The sequence below is a fragment of the Oreochromis aureus genome, linkage group 17 (assembly GCF_013358895.1).
Source record: "Oreochromis aureus strain Israel breed Guangdong linkage group 17, ZZ_aureus, whole genome shotgun sequence".
Lineage (NCBI taxonomy): Eukaryota > Metazoa > Chordata > Actinopteri > Cichliformes > Cichlidae > Oreochromis > Oreochromis aureus.
Window position 1 is genome coordinate 24,080,416 of NC_052958.1, and position 16,708 is coordinate 24,097,123.

Sequence of the window (16,708 nt, forward strand, 5' to 3'; positions counted from 1 at the left end):
ACTGTCTTGAGGAAGGCAAATTAATTTCTTTAAGCAGTCTTCAAGACGAGTTCTCGGTTTTCTTGTAAAACGTCCCATGGCTATTCTTTCTTTGGCTGACTTGATCTATTCTATGATTCTGATGATGATTAAAACTAAAGTTTGATCCTTTATTCCATTAAAAGTCTGAATGTGCCAGGTCACTGGATAATATTTTTCATATTATCCTTATTTAGTGTAGATAGGGTTGTTGGCCTTCCAGTTCTTCTTTTGGCCTATATTTGGCCAGTTTACTCATTTTTTTTAAACAGCACAGTGGCTGTGTACACACTGTACCAAACCTCTGGACTAAGTGTCAGTTTTCTAGTGAAGGTGCTGAAATAAAATAAATTTATAAGGACATAATGAGAAAGTTAGAGAAACTCACCTCCAGAGCCACAGAAAGGGGGTCGGCCTTGGAGCGACGGTCTCCCATGTAGGTCTGGATGAGTTTAAAGATCTCGACTGCCTCCTTTTTCACGCTGCGGTCTGAAGTCACAATCATGGGCTTCTTGATAGGCTCACTGCTCCAGGCCAACATGTTGGCAATAGAGACCTTTCTTCTAAAAAGACCCTGAGGAAAGAAATAAGGGATTGAGAGAAATATAAAGTTGTTTAAGTGACACAGAAACAGATGCTGAGAGTGCAACTGACATTTTAATTGCCCTTGTCTTAGCAGAGAATTTTGGCTGCCATTCCCTGAGCATCTTCCTGAAGTCTCTTCTAGTTAAAAGGATTTCTTCTGCACTACTATCACCAAATACTTGTTAATGAGGATCATCTTGGATTCATATTTTAAGGTCTTTTTTTTTTACAGTATAAAACCATTGAAGAACCTGTTGCTATGAACTGACATTGTATAAATTAAAATGTAATTTAATTTAATTATAGTTGTGCATTTTCCCTTTTTTGTTGAAATTATTACATATTCATAGCCCTAAAAGGCTACGAGATATTTTTAAGTTAAGTGAAAGGTAAAGATTATCAGTTTGGATATGATATGATATGAGTTCATCACTCTTTCACTATATTTTGGCAACAGCTGCACCAAGTGTATAAAGTACTGACAGTCCAAAGCTGAATATGCCTCTACTGAATATAGCAAGAAAGGTTGACCTTTGAGAAATTAGCATGTACTTTACATAACTACAGGCGTTTCATCAAGATATTGCTACCATTCACAAACACATTAAATCCATCTGGGTTAGACCTTCTAATTAACAACCTGGAAGCAAGCTTTAACCATCTGGGGAACAGATGGTTAAAACAGACACAGATTGAAATCAAAATGACCGTGCAGTTTCTGGAGAAACTGCAGGGGGATTGTTGTTACTGTCTGTTTCATTGTCCACTGTAGCAACTTACAGGTTGCATTCATTATTAGGTATACTAATTTAGCAAAAGCGGGGCTCAGGAAGGAACCGGCAGAAACACCAGAGGGTCCCAGCCCCTGGTAGATAGAGTTGTCACTCAAGACTGTAAGACCAGACTGACCAACCAGTGCACTGCCCAAAAACATATAACTCAGTGGCTTACACATGGATCCTGGAATGCCTTTAACATCAACATGACCTCAAGAGCCTTCATCAGTAATTTGATGGGGATGTGGCAAAAAAACACTTAAGGTCAAATTCAACCCAAATACACAAGTCGCCATCAAATGCAGGATCTACCGAGGATCTACCCTGTACCCACTGCTGTTCTGCATAGGCCTGAACCCCTTCAGTGAGATGATTAACAAGACTGGCTTCTGATACCAGCAACTTCAAGCTATATGCCAGGAGTTCTTGAGACATCGATTCACTGACCCACACCACTGGGATCTACAGCAGTGACATTGGAATGTCATTCAGACTGGAGAAGTGCAGTTGATAGTAACAAAGTGGCATAACAAGCTGGTCAAAGGAGGAGACAGAAGCTGCTGACATCAAGACAACAAAGGTCCTTCGCTGTTCCTAGGACTGCACTCTTCTGGACAAGGATCTCCGATATTGTTCCTGGGATCTGCTGGAGCCACTCGCCTAGCTTGGGAGTCACCGCACCTAGTGCTCCAATTACCACTCGGAGGTACAGGTACCACTGTTACCTTCACCCTCCACATCTTCTCCAGTTCTTCTCTGAGCCCTTGGTAATTCTCAAGCTTTTTGCGTTCTTTCTTCCTGATGTTACCGTCATTCAGTATCGCTACATCTATCACTATGGCCGTCTTCTTCTGCTTGTTAATCCACCACTATGTCTGGCTGGTTAGCCACCACCATTTTATCTGTCTGTATCTGGAAGTCCCACAGGATTTTAGCTCGGTCATTCTCCACCACCTTCCATTTTGACCTAGGGACTTCCAGGCCATACTCGGCACAGACGTTTCAGTATACTATGCCGGCCACTTGGTTATGGCGTTCCATGTATGGCCAGCTAGTATCTTGCACCCTGCTGTTAAGTGCTGGATTGTCTCAGGGGCATCTTTACACAACCTGCACCTGTGTGATAGACCCCAGCCTCTATGGATCTCGTGCTCAGAGCTTGTTCCTGTGCTGCCATGATTAGTGCCTCTGTGCTGTCTTTCAGTCCAGCTTTTTCCAGCCGTTGGTAGGACCTCTGGATGTCAGCCACTGCCTCTATCTGCCGGTGGTACATACCATGCAGGGGTCTATCTTTTCATGTTGGTTCCTCCTCTTCTTTCTTGGGTTTCTGCTGCCTGGGCATAGGCGTTCTTACCTACAGATAGGATCTTGTTCTTACCATTCAGCTGACTTCTTAGAACTTGCCTGAACCCTCTGCAGGTAATTGGTGGTTGCAGCTTTCCTTACAGCCTCTTCATGGGTCCCATTTGCCTGTGGGGTTCCCAGGTACTTGAAGGTGTCCTCAGTGTCTGCAATGTTGCCTTCTGTTAGTTCGATCAGTTCTGACTACCTTCCCTTTCTATGTTACCATCCAACTACACTTTCCAGTCCAAACTACATTCCGATATCCTTGATCCCGGTAGGGTGGATCAGTGAATCAATGTCTTGTTCACTGGTTTGATTGCTCCGTTCCGTAGTCGGTATCCGTAGCCAGTCTTGTCAATGATCTCACTGAGGGGGCTCAGGCTTATACAGAACAGCAGTGGGGACAGTGCATCTTCTTGGTAGATCCAGCACTTGAAGGCAACCTGTGCTATAGGCTTGAAGATGGCTTCTAGTGTTGTATGTCACATATTGAGTTCCTGATGAAGGCTCTCAGGGTCCTGTTGATCTTGTACAATTTTGGGCATTCCAGGATCCAGGTGTTGGGTGTCGAGTCATAGGCCTTCTTGTAGTCAATCCAGGCAGTGCACAGTTTGGTCAGCCTAGTCTTGCAGTCTCAGGCCACTGCTCTGTTTACCAGTACTCCTTCACTCCTTTGGTATTCCTCCCAATTCCTTTCTGTGCCTTGCTCGGGTTGCACATCCTCTTCAAGTAACCCCTTCCGCTGGGGTTACTTGTGTAGTAGCATTCCAACAATGCCCTGTGTTTATATCTTGTGCCTTCATGTTCCAGCAGCACACTTCTCATTAGTGTGTCCTGGTTCCTCAGCACCTGACCTAACCTTTTTAATCCAGGCAAGTCCGAGTCGGTATGTCTTCACTTGTATGTGAAGTATGCTTTATTGGCATAGGGGGTCTAGCCTATGGACCCATCTGAATACAGACACCCCCAACCTGAAGATCCAAAGGTGTGTCTATGCTTTGGATAGATAATTACTGTATATTTATTATAATAAAACCTTTTTACTCTCAGTATGTGAGACAATCAACAGAATCATTTAAATCAACAGTGTTATTAATGCGATGCTGTTATTACAGTCTTACTATAATGTTAATTGACTGTTAATTCATTTGTTTCACATGTATAGAAATTCATTAATTAAAAGCATGAACTGGATAATGTTAAATAGTCAGATAACTGTAAAAGTGAAATGACGTTGTCCTTTAGAGATCTTGAAAACAGACCATTAGGGTAAAGTATAGGATACATAAAGCGTTTTTATACAGTAGAGATATCAGGTTCAGAATCACTAAAAGGAAACAGGCTTGTGTTTTATATTTTTGTGAATACCTGTGTGTGTTTATTGAAGTGCTTGGATGCCCAGTTCTCAATGTCGGTCTCCGAGGACGGCTTCCTCAGGGAGAACTCTGGGAAAATGCCACAGCTGGCGCTAGGCATCATATTCCTTGCATTTCGACTGGCTTCAAATTGGGCACAAGCTCCGAGGTCCTCTGACTTAAAGTTGGACAAACAGAGAGGGAGTGAGGAAACAGACAATTAATCTTGTGCCGCTGCTGCAAAACATTTATAAAGTTTCTTTAGCACTTATTAACACTCAGGTAGCGAATTCAAGACTGACATTTTAATTTGTCAATGTTGACAAGGTTATTTCAGAGCAAAGTCTAGTCATTCTTTGAACAGCTTTGAACAAAAGAAAGATATTCAAAGGCATCATAGCTGTAAGAACCACTATGATTATATTATGTTTGTTTGCATATCATTTAAAAAAAATTATATGGGTTTGGCATTAGAATTAAAGCAGGAAATTGATAAGGTTATCCAACTAAAACTAATTGCTGAATCTAATATTATATTCTCTGAAATATGAAAACATTGAAATAAACTTTTCTTCAAATATAAATGCAAAGAGTTAAATAAAATATACAGTACAGTATCAAAGTTCAGTATTGAATATTACGTAATATAAGTTATATACAAAGTGCCTCTGAATGGCAGGCCTGAATGTGCGTTTGAAGCCGATTCTAAATTCCAAAGTAATTAAGCAATAAACAATTAAATGACAGAAGTTTTTCAGTTTCTGCTATAGACATGTCAGTTTTTTCTTACATATTTGTAAACTGTACTTTCAACAATAAAAAGCATAATTTAAGGAGAAATATTCATGACTAACTGCCTTTTGAAAGAACAGGGGTCAGATGTAGTTTATCGTGCTTTACTATGTTAGTCCTGCAACAGTATAAATTAAACTGGAGAACACTAAGAGTTCTATAAATAAAGATACAGTAAAGCACATTACTTTAAATAAAGATACGCTACAAATAATCTAAATACAGTAACTGTAAAATGTAGACAATATAGCAAATTGGTTATTGTAAATTCTAAAATAACATCCTGCTGCCAGGAATTTGCTGTTGAATTTACAGCAAAGCTAATTTAAATTCAAAATGGTTGCTGTGATTACCAAAAAAATACTGTATATTAAATTTACAGTAAATTTACTGTTGATAAAATTTACTGTAGCTTTACTGTAAATAAAATTATAGCAAACTGCAGTAAAATCCAGTTACAGCAATTTTATTGTAAATGTAATTACGGGAGGATGTAAAAAGTATTTACAGTAAATTGCACTTTTTACAGTAAATTATGACGCAGCTCCAGCTGCCATTAAATTTCTTTAAAATTTACGTGTGTCTGTCCTCATCCACTTAAGTCGGAAAGAGGGGCGAGAGGGATTTTCACCTACCTGAGGCGCGCTCCTTTGCAGTCCTTCAAGATCTTGGTTGTTTCTCAACATACAAACTTGTGTATGCCTGTATTCTTGTGGACTTGTGAAATGTCATCAGTTGCAGCCCAAGTACTACTCCAATTCAATTCAAGTCATGCAGGCTTAAAACATCCAGATGTGTTCTCACTTTGCCCACTCTACTGAGCATGCACTGGGGGTGACCTTTGTGTGCTTGGTGCAGCCAAGTTTTTCACAACGCATTTCATCCAAAATCAAAAGCGGCAATAACAGATGACGGCTAAAACTGTAAGGTTTGAAATATTCTGGTATTAACAAGACAATTCTAACATCTGACATGTTTGTTTCTGTTCAGTATGCAGACTGAACTGTGCATGTCGAATGTTTTTATTAAGAGAGATGAAGTTTGTGTTTCAGTGATGTAATGACTGTGCCCAGAGGCATCCTTGTCAGATCCCCGACCCACCTCATTCAGCTCCTTTCAATGTGAAGGAGTAGCGGCTCTACTCTGAGCCCCTCCCGGATGACCAAACTCCTCACCCTATTTCTTAAGGGAGAGGTCATCCACCCTTTGGAGAAAGCTTATTTCTGCTGCTTGTTTCCGCAATCTTATTCTTTTGGAGAGGCCACAGGAAAAGACTTTTGGACTGTCTCAAAAAAATTCTGGCAAACTGTCAGGCGACTCAGGAGGGGGAAACAGTGCTCTACCTACACTGTGTATAGTGGTGACTTGCTGCTGACTTCGACTAAGGATATTGTCAAGCAATGGAATGAATTATAAGAAGTTAACATTCTGTTTCAAGAAAAAAGTCAAAATATGGACATTATGTGTAGGCTGCTACGCTCTAGAAAATGCCTTGTGTAGATGAGTTAGTGCAAGAAATTGATCAGCCGTCCTATTGTGTCTCGTGATAAAACACATCCTTTTATTGAAAAAGGTGTAACCATCGGTATCCCTGCATCTGTCCACTGCCAGCCACTTCATTTTATACAAATCAGGCCAGCTCTTACATTTTTGTGCTTTTTCTTACTTATCACCACACTGTGTTTGCTAAAAAAGGAAATAATTTCCTTTCTTGTAACTAAAACCTATTTTGAAGTACGATTTTACTAACTTATCTACAAAAGGCATTTTAAAGGAAGTATATCATTGCTTCAAGGAAGACTGCCTTGAAACAACAGTAACCTCCACATTTAAACTTTTTTCTTAAAATAGTATTTTAACTTTACTCTCAAAATGATCAATAAAATTTTTTTCTTAATGTGGCCCTAATACTCATTTGTCAGCTTAGACACTATGAAACAGATCAGTAAATCTCTGAATGTTAGACGACAACGACCATGAACACTAAAGGCGAGCAGATGTTCTGTACATCTAAAAAAAAGATTTATATAATAGTAATCAGCATCTCTAGATAATGTAGTTTATATGGCACGTGTATGCATGTAATGACTAAATCAGTCCAGTCTTTACTGCATCTTTTTTAATCCATTTTACATCAATGATCCTGTTATAGCCAAACATTTTGCCAAAGTGCTTAAAAACACAAATAATCTAGTTTAATTCTAAGGAAATCTAGTAATTTCTATTGTAAATATTAATCAATCTATTGGGAGGGAATGACAGTAAAAAGACACTGGAGCTGAGCTGTGATGTTATCAACTGTACTGCCTCCATTTGTAGAATGATTGTGCTGGATTCTCTGTTCTCAGGAAGTCCAGACAAGCAGGAACACAAGTACTAACTTGTTCTTGGGTATTGAGAAACAGCTCCTGGCTCACTGTAGATTTTTCACTTGGAAAACGTAAAGGTCAAATCACATCTTTAACAAACTCCAGCATGAAGGAAAAAAGCTGCTCCTATCAGCTGCCTTTTGTTTTACAAAGTAAAGGTTGTTATGCTGATCATAATTTCAAAATCTGCAAAAAGGCTGCATAAGAGACTTCCAGACTCACCTTTTATCAAGGTGTCATGCATCTTTTGTATAAGAAGGGCTGCCTGATGACTCCCTGGTTGATAATTATAGACATCTGGCCAATATGAATACAGCCTATAAAATTCTAATCATATGATTTGCTGCTTACTCGTTAAGATTGAGGAAGACCTTCATTCTACACCTGGTCGCTAAGCTAATGGCAATTAATAAAGTCGGCTCCTCTTACCTAAATGTTCATGTGCTTTTGATTTAATGACCTCGACTCACCTCTGCACGAGATTTCTGGATGAATTGTAAGTGAGTTACTGAGAGTTTTCGTGTGGAGAAACCCTCTGTAGACCTTTCTGAACTGGAGTCTAGGAATCACTAACTAGAATTTTTTTTTTTGTCACATCTTGTTTTTGCTTCATTTTTAAACAAACAAAATAACTTTAATTTTTCCTCAGCTAATCAGTAATATTTACATTTGCATCCAAAGCAACTGACAGGGCACAAAAGAGGTGGAAAAGAGAGGGGGGCAGGGTAGAGTTGCTGGAGACAAGTGTCAGGAGTTATTTGTTGCAAAAGGATAGCAGCAAGAGTGAAGGTTGAAAGGTTTACAAGATGGTACCTGAGGCTTGTGTCTATTTGTGGACATTAGGTTTGAGATAAACTGAGTCTTTGCAGTCTGTACAGCCTCTTGATAAACAGAGAGACAGTCCCTGAGTATGTGTAAGGAAACATACAGCCCATCCTTTTTCCATCTTCTCTCAGCACGTCTGCAATCATGTCTAAGCCTCTGCATATGTTCATTCAATCACTGCTGTGACAAAGGCAGAGCACATGCTTTCTTGAAGAATGTTAAGACCTGCAGCAGGTGACTGAAAATGAGGCACTAAAGCCTCTTTTTTATATGAGAAACAGAAACGTCATTGGGCCTGCCTGGTCACGAACTAGTGTTATCCTTACTGTGCTTTTATTATGGGCATTATACTTTAACAGGCTTCTCTTCTCAAGCTCAAGCTCATCATCAACTGCCTGTAGTATCAGTCCAGTTTTTTGCTAATACCTCAGTTTGGTGATAACACTGCTGATGTCCACCAAATAAAAGTAACATGATTAATAAAAAAATGTGACTAAGATGTGTCTCCATATGTTTTGCTGTTTTCCTGTCAGTGACCATGACTCATCGCGACTGAACTAGGGTGTACTACGAAGCCAGTACACCCTGGCTGAAAGTCAGTTTTCCGTGTGGCTCTTTTTACTTGGATAAATTATCAATGTAACTTATGCTAAGCCCTTAACCTGGTCGGGAGTGGTTTGTGTTCGATTTTAGTTTAAAAATCATCTGGAAGCGCCACATTTTCACTGATTCTTTTATTCTAAGCATGTAGTGTGCAGTGCACCATCATCATTTTTTTAATCATCATCTGGTAACATCTTTGACTGAAGCGTGGATCATTTTGTGTTTTAGTAAGGAACAGCTTGGCTTCTTCCACAGAGATCTACGAAACACCAATTTTTACCCAAGTACACTTAAAGCTTGAAGCAGAAAGCCTGGCTTAGTGGGAAAAGTTCATAATCACCATTGTGATACCCACTATTTCCAACTAAGGTTTTACGTATTATAGAGTCAGCTAATGCAAAGCAAGCCAGACTGTGTTGAATTTCATTCAGTGTATACCCCTCAGAACTGCACTAATATCTCATCGTTGCAGCTCTCCATTTAAAAACCACCACTGAGTCAAAGGTTATTGGTGGTTTTTACAGTAATGGATAATCTGTTAGTATATAAAGTTTTTTTTAAACAGTTCACATTTCAGGTGTCAGCAGAGGTGTACAAAAAGTGTAAGAGCAGAACTTCAGAACTTGTAGTCTGTCAGGGAAGAGAAAGATCACCTTTATTTCAGCTCTGAGGTGTAATTAAGTGGCGTTTACACCAGGGTAACCAGAGAGGATAATATGTATTTGAAATATATAATTTAGCCTAATTTCTGCTGTCCAATACAAAGAAATGTAAACTTTTACAAATGATTCCAAATTGCAAAACTCTTAGTTGTGTCTCTAATAAAACCTCTGTAACTTTGCTCTGCTTCACTTCAGCAGCATCAGGTAATGTTCATATGCTGATTCATAGTTTTCTTCCATTTCTGATCTACTGCAGAATATTTTTAAGACGGTTGTCTGCTATAAAAAGCTAGACCAGCAAAATCTCCTTCATGTTTTTCTGTGTTTTATCCTCAGTTACTTTGACACAAAGGCATCTGCTGTGATGCTTACACCTTTGATGAAGTCTCGCAAGTGTCAGCTTTGATTTTATACATAGATATAAAATATGGATATGTACTGATAAATGAACAGAATTATAATATTTTGAAACCGAATCGAGTCAAATCAGGACCTTGTGAATTGGAGTCAAATCAGAGAAATCAAAATCGATGCCCAGCAATATATATTTGCCTCACAAAAACAGTTATTTAAATCTCACTTAAAGTTTTGTGGCCACTCTCATCTGCCATTGCTGCTTTTGAGTTTCAAACAAAATACATTCTGGAATAACTGGCTGTACCAAGCACATCCAAGTCCACATGAAAGTCAAAGAAGATGTCTGTGCTTTTTGAGCATAGTTGACTTGATGCATACGCTGAACTTCAACAGTACTTGAGCTGCGACTGACAACATTTCACAGTTACACAAAAATACACACAAGGACTCATATTGAGAAAAAGACAGTGTGTATGCTAACTGCTAAGCTAGCTAATGCATTAAAACTATCAGCTACAAAATGATGTAGTATAGGCCTATAGTATGTTATGTTGGGTGCCTTTTTAAATATCTGGATGTGGTTGTATTTACCTTAATTTAATGAGCCGTCAGTTCCACTAAATACACCACCAGATTGCCGGGCACATGAAAAGTGCAAGGGGAGGTGTGTTGACAGTCATGTCCAGCATGTGTATGGGAGTTTGACACAACGACTTACAGACTCCAAAAATCAAGATGGCAGCCCCCATAAGTGGGAAATTTTGTCTTTACTCTTGTACAAAGGAAGTGGAGCCACGTTATCCATCTCTTACACATTTATTCATACACATATACACAATAAATCCCCCATTAAGTAAGGCTGTTATAGATTAGCAATGGTAACTCAACTACAAAAGCAGTTATTAATAATAATGGAATTATCCTATCCTTCTAAATATGGCTAGAAAATTCTAGCATGCAGCAGTACCTGTGAGGGATGAAGGTAAGGTTCAGGGGAGGCCAGGTTGGTCTGAACAGAGAGGCTTTTCTCCAGCAGGGCCTGAGGGAACCCCAGCCGCTCAAAGGTACTGCGTTTCCAGTGGTGGCCATCGCTCTGTGCTAGTGCCTCGTCCTCACTGAACGCCCTCACCACTGGTCCCGGTAACGGCAGAGGCACTGCTCCGTCACTCTCATAGCCATCTTTAGAGCTGCCAGCTTGGGAAGCACCACCTCCTTGCCCAGAATCCCAACTGCACCTCTGTTTCATCACCTGCTGAGCCTCCCATGCAAGTCTGGCCTGAGCCAGCATGGCCTCAGATGCTGTCCCTGTAAGCTCCACCTCCCCATAGCGAGTCAGTTCCTGTGGGAGGGATGGCTTGCGGCTTTTGCGTTTGCGGTTGCCAGAGGGAGAGAAAGCCCCAGGCCTGGCTGTAGAAGAAGAAGACAGGGAGTGTGTCTGGCTGGACGTCCAGGATATGGAGTCCTCATAAACTAACCTCTGGCTTCCCTCTCCACCCTCTCCACTGTAGTCCAGTAGGAGGCGGGGGTCTCTGATCAGAGATTGGCTGTGTTGCAGAGTGTAGGACCCCCCATATGAACTTCCATAGCCACCGGTTGTGCCGTAACGCAGAAGACGGTCTGCTGTCTTGAATCGAGGACTGGAAGATGACTGCTCCACGTACACCAGCTGCTTAACATATTCCTTGCCCACAGGACTGTACTCCAAACTCTGAGTCTTTTCGGGACACTTCTGCCTGGTCAGAACCAGCTGGCCATAGGGTGACTGGCCCTGCTTGGGGGAGTGGTAAAGGGGGACTGAAGATTTTCGAGCAGGTGACTTGCCAGTGCTGTAGAAGGAAGAAGAATCAGAGAGGTGCATGTCAGTGGGAGGCTCTTCATAGATGGGTGGGGGCTGAAAGTCTGATGGCGGCTCCTCATATAGTGGGGGCTCATAGGTGTAGCGGGGTGAAGGAGGCTGGGAGTCAGCTGAAGTGAGTCGATGGGTGTTTGAGCCACCCAGCTCTGCCCGCTTAAGAAAAGGAGACTGACGGCGGTCGGCATAAAGAACTGGGGAGCTGTCAGGTTCTGAAGAAGGGTTTCCTCCAGAGGAACAGCGGGCTCGTGAGGTGGTGCCCCCTCCAGAAGGAGTGCTAGGGCTGGAGGGGTCACAGGGAGAGTAACCATTTCCCTGATGAGCCAAGAAGCTGGGCTCTCTGTCTGTCACCTTGATCAGCATTCGCTCTTTTGTACCAGTATTCCACCTGAAGGGAGAGGTCCTGATAGAGAGAACAGAAAAAAGAGAGGAGAGACATTTTGATAAAGAAAAAAATAGATGCAGTTACAGGATATTCAAGTTCGTTTTGAAGCTTATCAGTTCCTGTTCCAGTTACTCTGTTGCAATTAATCTTGTAATTATTAGAAAAATACCTCATAATCACATTTATCTGAAAATGATTTTTATTATAAGGTAAAAATAAAACCAAGATTAACTTATTCCTAAATGATGGGAAGAGAGAAGTATGCAGAAAGAGAGCAAAAACTCATGATATGAAGTAGTATCCCTGCAACAGAACGGGATCACTACCATTTAATGATGATGTCACTGCTGACAACAGTAGTAGAATATAATCTGAACTGTGCAGGACTAAACTCTGCTCAGATTTGACCAAATGCGGCAAATGTGATTGGACATTTGGACAACCAAAGGGTTTCTCAAAGGAAGTTATATTTCTGTGAGCCAGCCAGTCACTCAGTCACAACAGAGCATTCCTTTCACTTACAGAAACAAAAGTAAAGGCAGAAAGACCAAAAGACAAACAGCAACTGGATTTTAAACTTCAGCAAGGTTTGAAACTAATTTTAAAATTAGAGTTTGAGTTCAGGGAACAGACTAGATCAGAGCATGCATCAGCAGCATCTATTCGGTATGCTTAAACATCTGCAAAAAAGACACTGTCTGGATGGGAGCATATTTTGATCTAAAACCTTTAATACGTACAACCTAGCAGTTATACAGGCGCTGTCACAGGCTTTGGAACTGAGAAATGATAACAAGCTGGATGGTCTGTCTCCTCTAAAGCTTAGAGGATGTTGAACACATGCTTTTAAAAAATGATTTCATGTTTTTATTTCTCTGGCCACAGAACAGTTTTCCATTTTGCTCCAGTCATTTTGACATGGGATTTTGCCCAGAGAAGTTGGGTGTTTCTACATCATATTCACATATGGCTTCTTCTTTCCATGATAAAGCTTCAACGTGCAGATAAAAATGATTTGGCATAACAGAATTGTAGATCTGAATTAAAAAGGTAAAGTACCACTATTTTATGACTTACTGTCATGCTGTTTTAGCTCTTTAGCTGATATTAATCCATATGTTAGCATAAAGGAATTATTGTTGTATTTTGGACATTAAAAATCTCTGTGTTGAAAGTGAGAAATACATTAGTTCCTGTCTCATATTCATATAACTGAGTGGGGTTTTTTGGGTTGACTGGGGGGGGGGGGTTCACACATTGAGCATCATGGAGGTTGCACAGTGCCATTCTAATGGCTGAACATTACCCTAAGCATTGTTCTAGTGTGCTGTATACCTGTACCTAACTCACCTTTAAGTGTGGCTAAATGGCCTACTAAATACAGAATTAATGCCTCCTGCATGTTTCTATTTCTTAGTCCCTGTCAGGTGAACAGTCTTACCTGTCTGCCTCCTCTCTGTTGCCTTGTTTTTCGGACAGCTCCTGGTCAAGGGAGGACGAGGTGCTTCCTTCTCGGCTGACCTCGCTGTTCCGTCCTGGGCTGTTGTCAGCAGATGCTCGCCGCCCGCCACCTGGAGGACGAGTGATGGTGGCATCTGTGTGCTGCTTCAGAGTCTGCAGCTTGGCCAAGGGTATGATGTCACATCCCTGAGGCCGATGCCACACTGTGCGTTGGGTAGAGGCATTATAGTAGTAGAAGCGTGAAGTATTGGGGTCAAACAGCTCCCACCACTGGTTCTCACCAGTACGCTTGATGCAAACACCCTGTGGTGGGTCCCACACGCACTCACCCGTTAGCAGATTGGCATACATATGCTCCCGTGTGCGTGGCTCAATGATTTCCACCCACTCCAACCTGTAGGGGCAGATTGCAAAATGACAGCTTTAGAATTACAGTGGCTACATACTCCATCTGCCAGCCTAACTAGCTGGTCAACAGAGCCCATCCACACCTCCCTCCTAAAACCCTCAATGTCTAAGGTGCAGATAAACTTGAGAGGCAAATAGCCAAAGACCCCCCAGAAAGGACCTGCAGACAACCAAGGACCCCAGAGGCGTAAACCAGACATTCTGAAGGAGACTAAGGACAACCCACCCTACATTTTTGAGTGCCAGGGCCACAGATCCATACCCGACCCACGCAAAAGAGGCAAGCCACCCAGCCCAGTGCAAGCACCCCTGACTACAAGAATCCCAGACCCAACATTCCAGGACAGCAAGGCAGCAATCACTCATGCTCCCCACCACCACCAATCAAGACAGACACACATATACCCAGAAACAGCAGCCCCAGCTCTCAAGCTCCCTGAAAAGTCGCCAAAGATCCAAAGACCAACCCCGGCCCCCTGTAAGGCACATAGGTAGATAAGACTAAAGCCGAGCTCCCCCTAAAACAGATTCATCCAACTGCTTTTTTATGGAGGCAGATATTCTCTCCAGATTAATGTGACCGCGAATTAAATTTGTAGTCAACTAAAGTTAATAACGGAGTTCCACAGGGTTCCATGGTAGGACCATTTCTATTTACATTATACATGCTTCCCCTAGACAGTGTCTTTAGAAAGCATAGCAAACATCTTTACTGCTATGCAGATGATACCCAACTTTATCTATGAAGCCAGATAACACACACCAATTAGTTAACCTGCAGAAATGTCTTAAAGACATAAAAACTAGTTGATGCATTTATAACCTCTAGGCTGGTCTACTGCAATTCTTATTATCAGGATGTTTCCCTGAACTCCCTGAAAAGCTGATCCGAAATAATGCAGCAGAATGCTGACAGGGACTAGAAAGTGAGAACATATTTCCCTTTATTGGCTCCCCAGTTAAATCCAAAATTGAATTTAAAAACAAAGTACTGCACCACCCCATTAGGTCACTCTCAGACTGGGAGCTTACTTGTGTTTCCAAGTGTATTTACAAGTGGAATGGGGGTTAAGAGGCTTCAGCCTTGTGCAAACAGTCTGGATTTGGGCAGCAGACACCCTTTCTACTTTCAGGATTAGAATTCAAACTTTCCATTTTGATAAAGCATATAGTTAGGCCTGGGTCAGGTGACCTTGAATCCTCCCTTAGCTATGCTGCAATAGATCTAAGCTTCTGGAGGACTCCCATTTTAATGAACTGCATTTAATCATTAGTTCATATTAATATCTGGCTCCTGTCCACAGCATGTCTTTTGTCCTATCTTCCTCCCTTTACTGCCAAACGGTGGTGGCAGATTGCCTGAGCCTGGTTCTGCTGGAGGTTTCTTCCTGTTAAAAGAGATTTTTCCCACTCGCCTCTGTCGCCAAAGCACTTCTTACAGGGGCTCATCTAATTGGTTTTCTCTTTTTTCTCTGTATCATTGTAGGCTCTTTATTTTACAACATAAAACACTTTTAGACAACTGTTATAGTAATTTGGTGCTAAATAAATAAAACTGAATTAAACTGAACTGAATCTGCTTGCTAAAACTGCCGGACAGGACAGGTTTAAAAAAACTAAATAAAAAATGTTGTCATCCACCCTCTTTTTTGAAAAAATCTTGACCCTTCTCTTCTTTAAAGAATTTAAAGACCAATTTGAAAATTACAGTTTATTGCTAAGATTTGAAACTTAGAAGTTTACATCTTATAACTGTTCCAAAGAGACAGCCCTTCTTAGAGTCTCCAGTGACATCTTGCATACTGATGCAGGCAAAGTTTTGTTCTGCCTTGACCTCTGCCTTTGATACTGTTGAACATTTTGATCAATAGGCTGAGATAGTAATGTCTAGTTTTGGATGATCGTACTGATATCTGTCTCAATGTTTCTTGTGTGTGGCTGTTTTTAAGTTCTGGTCCTCCTCCACTTCTCCTACTATAAGGTTCTGTTTTGGGCCTTTATTGTTTCTGTTATGATTTCTCCCTCTTCAGCACATTTTAACCACTTTTAAGGAAATCTCAGTGACAATTCTCGCTGCTATGAAGGCGACATTCAGTTGCATATCTCTTTAAAGCCCAAAGATGTTTCCAAGCTGGATATTTTGAAGTACTCACATGCCACAACATCACTAATTCAATTGCACTAGCTCACAATTCAGAGTACACATTAATTCTGGCTCTGGTTTTGACTTTTAGACCTGTGGATGGAAAAGCACCAGTGTCCTTCCAACCATTACACTGGTTGGATGGACACCAGAGAACTTTTGATCTACAGCAACTTCCACGCTGTCTTCACAGCTAACAAAGTGTTGTGATGGCAGAAGGGAGAAGATGTTGAGTGCTGGAGGATCCCTGTCCCTAGACGCACAGCAGTGGCTGACTACAACTGCTAGATGGGAGGAATGGACTCATCAATTCATATGCTTGGGACCCACCAAGTCCACTGGAAAACCAGGAGGTGGTACATTACAGGGCTCCAGCAGCTACAACAGCTGCACGATTCACAAAATGTTATGCGCCAAACAGCACAACAAGCAGCAGAGTCACCAGGAGGACTTGTGTGCTCATCTCCTTGGTATTTCATTCGAATCCAGGTGCCCACCAACACCCAGCAGCAGCTATTTTCCTGCCTCCACAAGTAACTGCAGAAGACAACAAGGCAAGCATGGCCACCAAAGCAAGGTAAAATTGCGCTCTGTAAAGCAAAAGCCATCCAGTGTGAGCATGCAAAACGAGTCTCTGTCTCTAAGTAGACAGGGACTGCTTTACCATCTACCATACATCTACCATGTTTTCTTGTATTTGTTTTTTTTTTTATAAATAGTCCTTTTGTGCACTTTGGGAGGCCAGCATAACAAATTACATGTTCATAACATCT

The 16,708-nt window shown here is 41.3% G+C and overlaps 1 protein-coding gene across 1 annotated transcript in view; it reads right to left on the bottom strand.

Annotated features, from left to right (window-relative positions):
- The window catches only part of arhgap39 (Rho GTPase activating protein 39), a 63,460-nt gene that overhangs the window by 18,723 nt on the left and 28,029 nt on the right, over positions 1-16,708 (bottom strand). Inside the window, exons 2-5 of the mRNA XM_031740551.2 lie at positions 13,365-13,778; positions 10,654-11,941; positions 4,092-4,256; positions 407-592 (exon numbers count right to left, since the gene is read on the bottom strand). Coding sequence (XP_031596411.1) covers positions 407-592; positions 4,092-4,256; positions 10,654-11,941; positions 13,365-13,778 — 2,053 coding nt within the window. The remainder of the gene's footprint in view (positions 1-406; positions 593-4,091; positions 4,257-10,653; positions 11,942-13,364; positions 13,779-16,708) is intronic.